Here is an 8,462-nt window from a genome sequence, read left to right on the forward strand (position 1 = left end):
TGCAGAGCATCCAATGAGGAAAATGCGCGCGAGCTCGCGCGTGTGTGTGTGAACGGCAAGCTCGCGCTCTCGTAAAAGGCGATGCGTTACGTCATGGTCAGACCTGGGTCTACGTATAGTAGCCATGGCAACTGCTCGATCAGGAGCAACGAAAATCAGCTTCCATGCAAAGCCATTCAAAGCATAAATGCATTTGGGAAATGCACCATTGCATGCCATGCTGATTACAGTGGCTGGCGCATGCGGTTGTCCGAAAAGGTCTTATGTGCCAAATTGCCAGGCGCGTGCACGCATTTTAACGACTGAAATTGAGCACGTGCGTTCCGTGTTCTATGCACATGCATACGTACCTACACAGTATACTGTAAATGCCGACGTTTCTGCTTCACGTGCATGACGGAAATGAACACTTATCCACGTCCAAAAACACAAAGGGTTGTATAGGATGAGGTTGCATTCGCAGAAGATCTGATTTGTGGCTAGGAGCAAAGGTATTAAGTATAGTATTAATCTGTTTAGCATTAATTATTAACGCTTGACTGAAATACTACACTCTGTAGATTAGTTCTGTAGATGTCCATCATGTGGAGAACCCTACTAACCCCAAGTACTTAGACAGTTTGGCTAGACGTTAAACGTCTAGGGGGGGGCGGGCGGGGCGGCAGCAGCTCATCAGTGGTTCGTTAGATAATTAAAGGCAGTTCAGGTTCCTTCTGAGAGTTCTGGGGATCACCACTGGTACAATGCACAATCATTATACATGCGTTATATTCCAATACAAAATCAGGATCAAGGATACAACAGAAGCAGAGGTTAAAGATGCAACACATACCAACGAATGAAATGAACCGACTAAAACCTGGAAAGATGAAGGAAAGCAAAATCGCAAATTAATTTCACTTAATATTGTCTTTTATTTCAAAACCGTTCATTTTTCTTTTGATCAAAAGCAGCAGAGAAGGAAAATTATTACACCGTCCTGGTATTAACGACATAATTCCACAAATTTACTGACAATTTGCTTTCTATGAAAGACACAATTCATGAAAAATGACACTAATAATAATAATTATTCATTTTTTATTCTTGCGTACAAAAATATTGATTTGACGTCCATTTCTTCTTCAAATGATAGAAAGTAAACATTCGAGCCTCACTTCAGAATAAAGAAAAATCGACAGATTTGAACTAGACATGCACCGATGGAAACGTTTCTATTATTTCATTTGATTATACGGAAGCAGGGAAGCTTCCGGAGCACAGGAGTAAAAAACTCACAGGAGTAACGAGACATGCGTAGATATTAAAAATGAGATCAGAATCTGTGCAAAAAGCATCGGTGCATCTCCAGTGCGAATTTATTTATTTTTATTTTATTTATTTAATGCAGCAGTTCTGTAATAAACAAACAAAAAAAGAAGTAGAAATGTTTCAAAACCATTCACAAATAAAGAGGAAACGTGTTCCTGTGTGTTCAGAGACGGACTCGATGCATGTCCAGAGACCTATCGAATAGCTAATTAAAGACAAACAAACAAACAAACCCACAGAGAGTGGCAAGTTATAGGCAGCTACTCTTCTCTTGATCATTTTGAACGCTACAAGAATTATAGACTGCAAGACAAAAACATTAAATTGTTTGTTTTTTATTGCGAATCCAGAGATCCTTGAACTAAATTCCACTCTGTGTGAAATGAATATAAATACATTAAAAACTAACAATGTATTGTAGATAGTGATGCAGTCATTTAGTTAGTGATAAAAGTCCTAAATCTGAGTCACGGGGGTCCGAGAGAGGGTCAGAATCCAGGCTTCCTGTCTCCTCCGGCAGACAAAAGTCCACTTCGTCCTTAGCAGCAGCTCCATGTTAGATCTACATCAATACAATGAATGCATTAAGTCAAATTCAATAGGAAACAACACCATGATGATACAGCGAGTATAAAACAGGCTTTTTTTCCCCCCGACTAGACAGGGTGAAGGCTAACACGTGCTTCCTCTGAGACACGTGGAGACAAACCGCTGCTCGTGCTGTGTCCGAGGATCTCCACGATCTGCCCTTCTTCCGCATACACAAGCTCACACTCACTCACGTTGGTCTACCATCTCTGTGATTGACAGAGGAGAAAAAGTAAGCCCCACCCACCCAGACACCACCGCCGGTTTCGCTCTCTTGGACACTTGGGAGCCCTAGACGCTATATTCTTAATGAAACGACCGTGTTCGCACTTACATCGTCTATGTCCTCATCGTCATCACCAATATCGTCGAACTGAATTTCGTCGTCGTCTCCAGGTCCGAACGTGTCCGTCTCATTGATTTTGGCTTGAGGAGGTTAGAAAAACAAGGTTAGTGACGAAGCTCTTGATCAGCACGACTATGAGATTGAAGTGAATTACAGGAAGACAGATACCGTGCTCTGGAAGCTCTCCATACGCCTTCAGACTTCGAGCCTCGTCAGCATTGTACTTCAGAATAACGTCGGCTTTCGTGTCCTAAAATATAAACGTAGAACGATGAATCAGCGATGGTGTGTTTCTCGATGTTTAAACTCTTACCTAGAACACAAATCTAACCCAACCTGGACAGTTGAAGTCTGGAAAAGTCTTCCAGGTGATTTTTATTCTTCTAATCTTTTCTATACTGTCCAGTTTGTGTGAGTATGTGCCAATAACAGCCTCAGATTCCTGTTCTTGGCTGATGGGACTGGAACCCGAGGTGTGTGTGTGTGTGTGTGTGTGTGTGTGTAATTATATATATATATATATACATATATACACACACACATACACATTATATTTTATATATATTTATATAGCATCTATACACAATGTAATATAAATCTTTTTGGCTCTTGCAGCATTCTGTGTAAACTCTACAGACTGATGTGTGTGAAAGTCCCAGGGGCTTCTGAAACACTCATACCAGCCCATCGGGTACCAACAACCATGCCACGGTTAAAGTCACAGAGATCAGACTCCTACCCAATCTAATGTTGGATCTGAAGCTCTTGACCGGTATCTGCATGACGTTATGCACTGTGCTGCCGCCACATGATTGGCTGATTAGATAAATGCATGAATGTGCAGGTGCTCCTAATAAAGTGGACAGTTAGTGTATATAATGTCTGGCATAGAAACCTGTAACGTGGGTACATCGGTACCTGAGCTGTAAACGCACCTGATAATCCCTCAGGCCTATGAGGATAATATCTGATGTGTTGATCCAAACCTGGGGAGAGAGAGAGAGAGACAGAGAGAGAGAACAATGAAACAAGAGATCAGCTTTAAGGCACCACTGTACCACAAAACATCCACATTCAGCTCAAATCCGAAACCATTAGAGATTATTTCATGAGTGTAAATTAAATAAAAAAAATAAGTGGGTATGTTTTTTTTCCTCCACGAACAGATCCATGCTGTCACTTCACTAAATCTGACCACAGAGAGTAAATTACATACTTCCAGGTTAATCATTTGCATAAAAACACACCAGGAAAGAAACTAAACAAAAGCGTTCTGCTGTTAATAAAGACACAGGACTACAGGATAACAAGTGAAGGGATCATCTGGAGCGTCTTATTAATATTTAAACTATGACATATTCGGTGACGGAACGGATAAATTGTTTGGAACAGAGAGAAAAAAAAAAAAAACTTGTGATCATGAATAGTGCTGCCTTATTGAGACGTGAAAACCATCATTCAGTTTAATCCAGTGACGTTGGATAGATCGCTCGGAGTTCCATGCAGCACAGGAAACTGAACACTAACCTGTGGACAGCGCGTCAAGAAAGCGCCACGTCAGCACAGTCAGTGTGTGTGTGTGTGTGTGTGTGTGTGTGTGTGTGAGAAAGAGAGAATCAGAGCGACAGAAAGAATAACACCTTTTTCCGGAGTTTTCCTCGGATGTGACAAAGCCGCTTGACACCGTCGAAACACATGGCCTCTAACCGGCCGTTTCCAAGCATCTTTATCACCTGGGCGTACTCTGGAGAAAATAATTAATAAATAAATAAATAAATAAATACATAAATAAATAAAATGTTGATGGGTTTTAAAACATGATGATGGAATACAAACTTTCACATCAGTTTTGGAGGGGTTAAAAGAAAAAAGAAAGAAAGAAAAAAAAAAAGTCTGTTTGAGGGAGGACTTTCCCTTTAAGGAGAGAAGCATATGTTACCTTGTCCATCCTCTTTAAACACCAGCTCCCTCTTCTCCGACTCATTCTCATTCTTACCACGTCGCCTGTTCTTTCCTCCTTTACCTAGAGACGAGAGGAAAAAGACCATCACTCAAACAAACCCCAAAAACAAACATTTTTCCTCCCTGAATTCTGCAGACTTTCACCTAAAGACCTGCTGCTACCGTAACCACCAACACTGTCCTGCTGCTCTTCCCAGGACTCTTAAATCAGTCCCTACAGGACTTCGCCGAGTTTGTTTATTTATTTCTCATCGTTGCGGCTAAAAAAACGCTCGATTTTGCCGTGGGTTATTTTTCAAAAATTTGCGGAAATCTACTTTGGAATTCGGTGAGGAACGCTGTTTCGCGGTGAGGTTTGTTGGTAAACGAGACCTTTTAGCTGTACTTGTGTTCGTCAGACCAAAACGCACGGAAAATCTGCGAGCTCCTACGAATACTGTGGCGTTTCCTTGATGGAGGGACTGAATAATAATAATAATAATAATAATTATTATTATTATGCTCACAAACTGCTCTTCCTGTAAACACTCAGCTGCTGTACTCATCCACACTGTACAGTCTGTACGCTGGAGCGGTTTATAATCGGGTGCCATTTTGAGTCTGGTTCCTCTTCCTCACGTCGTCTCTATCTTGTTCGGTCGAGATCTAAATCTGCAGAGAGTCCGAAAAGTCAGGAACTGATGGGACCATGTTGAGTGAAGTCGTCGAGCAGAATTCTCCAAAACAAGCAAAACACAATACAGAGGATGAGAAATCAAGCATTTAGTTGGGTTTCTGATATTTCGGACACGCCGTACATCAGGATTTTTGTGAAGCTGCTTCGGGACAACGCGTGGCTCTGAGGACGGGGTCCAATTCGAGACTGGTTCTTCCCAAAAGTTCTTCTCCTCCTCATGAGCTCTTCCTCACCAGTGTCACCTCTGGCTTTTTGATTATTCAGCATCTGTATCCAGATGTTAAATCTTTGGTTAAACCTGCTATACGTATAAAACCGAATCATATTACGTAGTTATGGGTTAATGATGTTTTTTTATTGGTGAATTTTCAGATTTTCAGATGCAGTTTGATTCTGAAGAGGGAAACCATGAGAGAATGTAAAGAATGAGATTGAAAACATTTAAAACAGGAAATGTTCAACTCGGTCAACCTGCAGAACTTTAAATCAGCAGTTCAACATCTTATCAGCTCGATTCATTAACCTGATTTTCATCTGTTATTAAAAAAATTATTTATTTTGCATCCACGCACTAGTCGTATCTAAGCGCGCGAGCCATTTTGGTTAGATACGAATGCATTAAAAAAAAGGATTTTCCTGACTCTAAATAATATCAATAATATTAAATACAACACATTTATCTCCTCAGATACCTTTCTTCTCTTATTTTTTTAAACACATTGTTAAATATTTTCATAAAAAAAAATACAAATAAATAAACGTTAAGATGCTAACGCTGCGACGTTAGCCATGTTTGCTAAACGAAGCTCGTGCCCCAAATCCATAGCTCTTTTTGTGAACGTAATAAAATAATTAAACATATTACCTTTGTTTTTGGGCATGTTCTAGATGTCCGACTGTTGCCTCTCTGCACCAGGTCCAAAAATAAATATGTATTTAAATCTTTAAAATGACAAATTTATTCTTACAAACAGGCGGTGAGCGACACTCGGTCGAAAAGAGAAGGAGGCAGCTCAATTGAACGCGTAATGCGCATGCGCGGGACATTCAAGACAAACAAACTTTATTGAAAGTACAAGCAATATTTTATATTCATACGCAAAATCTGCAGAGTTGAAAGATCTCGCATTCAACAAACGTTACTGTTATATGGACACGTTTCTTTGTGCAATGATATTTCGCAGATTCTCATGGATAATGCAGTAGAAAAAAATAACCAATTAAATAACGGCAATGTTAGAACACAACAACAATAAAAACAACAACATATGAAGGTTGGCATGGACGTGTTCTACATAACCCTACACTGAGACTGTATAGACCTGTTTGTCCAAATTGACCCAGAAAATATTGATTTTGTCTAAAACTTCTCTCTAGAAACTTCTCTGAGACCTTCATGGAGACCTCGGAAATAAAGAAACACAACACAGGCCAGTGTGAAGTAACCGTGGAGCAGGTGCCATAGATATATATTATCTATTAGTTTTTTGACCAAGTTTCTTTATATAGTTTATATATATATATATGTACATTGTATGGCCAAAAGTATGTGAACCCCTGACCGTCACACCCGTATGCGGTTCACAATTGTGTCTCTCTATGCTGTGGTATTACAACTTCCCTTCACTGGAACTAAGAGGTCCAAACCTGTTCCAGCTGTACACAAAGCCAGCTCCATGAAGACATGGTGTGTTAAGGAAGAACTCGAGTGTCCTGCACAGAGCCCTGACCTCAACCCTACTGAACACCTTTGGGATGAACTGGAGTCTCCTCACCCAACATCAGTACCTGGCCTCAACCCTACTGAACACCTTTGGGATGAACTGGAGTCTCCTCACCCAACATCAGTACATGACCTCAACCCCACTAATGTTCTTGTGGCTATATGAACACAAATCCCCACAGCCACGCTCTAAAATCTAATGGAAAGCCTTCCCAGAAGAATGGAGCTCATTATACCAGTAAACGCAGGAGGTGGGGGGGACTAAATCTGGATTGGGACGTTCAACAAGCACCTACGAGCGTTATGGTCAGGTGTCCACAAACTTTTGTATGTCTATATTACTAGTGAATGAAAACAGTCATGAATGCATCGTGCGAGAGCAGGGGTCGGTAGGCTATAAAATAGGTCTGAGACCCGCTGTGTGTGCAGAATCGCTTCTGAAACCTCTAAAAGATAACCTTGTATTCAGATACACACGTCACTATTCTGACCATGTACCTAAGATGTAATATAAGAAAAAGATATCAGATCAATTCTTTTTGTTGTAGCTGAAACACTGACTAATCACTGACGATGCTTATTCTAGGCTGACTACAGTAAAAGGAAACTCTATATTTTTGTTACTCCCACAGTGTCTCATGACAGTCATTTAACATCTAGAAGCAGGAAATGGTCTTTATTCAGTTTCCAAGATGAAATTTCTCAACCATTTTAGAGAGCAATTGTAAAAAAAAAAAAAAAAACTTCCATGGATTCCCTCAGTACAGGTTTATTTTATGAACAAAATCCATATATTAGACTCGTGCGCTAAATGTGTACAGGAATATTCTGGCTATTTATTGGAGCTTTATTATTATTATTTTTAATTCCTGAGCATTACACCGATTTAACATATTAGATCCAAATTTAAGTTACTTATATGTCACTTTTATCCGAGTTAGTGAGGTCTGGATTCAACACGTTCGATTCAAATGACAAGAAAGGGTTTATAACTCTAAGAAAGATATAATAACTTCGATAATGGTGAATTGTGATTTCTAGTAATGAAAAATATATATATACAAGGTCTCATCAACGCTAAGAACCTCTGCTTATCTTTCCTAGCTTAGACAGCTCACTGGCCACTTTAATAGGAACACCTGGACCCTGCTCATCCATGCAATCATCCAACTGAACAGACGCCTGGTCTTTTTCCAATCTTCACCTGTACAGTTTGGGTGATCCTGTGATTTGGTCTTGTGCAGTTGATGCTTTTCTGCTCAGCACGTTTGTAAAGTGTGGTTACTACAAACTTCCTGTCAACTCGAACCAGTCTGACCATTCTCCTCTGACCATCTCTCTCATCATCGAGGAGTTTCCGGCAACACGTCGTACAGACTTGCTGTGAGTGAAAAATCCCAGGAGATTCTGAAATATCAACCGAAGAGCTTGACCTGTATCTTCATGATTTTATGCACTGAGCTACTGATACATGACTGGCATAACCGCACGAACGTTCCTATTAAAGTGGCCGGGGAAAGAGCGACGATTCAAGCACAAAAAAGCAGCAACTGGACGTTCTTCCAGCATTTTCTTTCCCTCCTCCAAATTAAGAAAGATTACGAGAGTAAAAACGTAACTTCAGTTAAAACACGGTGAGAAAATAAAAAAGAGAAAAACACACCTGCTTGAATTCAGCTGCTAGCTTTCCAGCCACTGCAATAAAAAATTTAAAGCATCTATTTGGTGCATTTATAATATAAAAATATATATTGAGTAGTGCTGCTTCGAAATCCATTTTCCCTCTCAACTGTATTCTTTTCACTCACACACGTGAAAAACGTGTGCATGTCTGAATCTTTTCATGCAATGCCTTA

At 40.1% G+C, this 8,462-nt stretch overlaps 1 protein-coding gene across 1 annotated transcript; it reads right to left on the reverse strand.

The window, feature by feature from the left end:
- Positions 1–1,066: 1,066 nt before the first annotated feature.
- eif1axb (eukaryotic translation initiation factor 1A X-linked b) lies at positions 1,067–5,911 on the reverse strand. The gene is made up of 7 exons (XM_053610901.1): positions 5,749–5,911; positions 4,185–4,268; positions 3,886–3,989; positions 3,181–3,231; positions 2,414–2,495; positions 2,234–2,325; positions 1,067–1,873 (listed from the first exon to the last, which is right to left on the reverse strand). Exons 1-7 carry the CDS (start codon positions 5,762–5,764, stop codon positions 1,868–1,870), a joined length of 435 nt encoding a protein of 144 aa, XP_053466876.1. The 5' UTR covers positions 5,765–5,911; the 3' UTR covers positions 1,067–1,867.
- Between the last annotated feature and the right edge of the window lie 2,551 nt (positions 5,912–8,462).

This window comes from Ictalurus furcatus, chromosome 23 (genome assembly GCF_023375685.1).
Source record: "Ictalurus furcatus strain D&B chromosome 23, Billie_1.0, whole genome shotgun sequence".
NCBI lineage: Eukaryota > Metazoa > Chordata > Actinopteri > Siluriformes > Ictaluridae > Ictalurus > Ictalurus furcatus.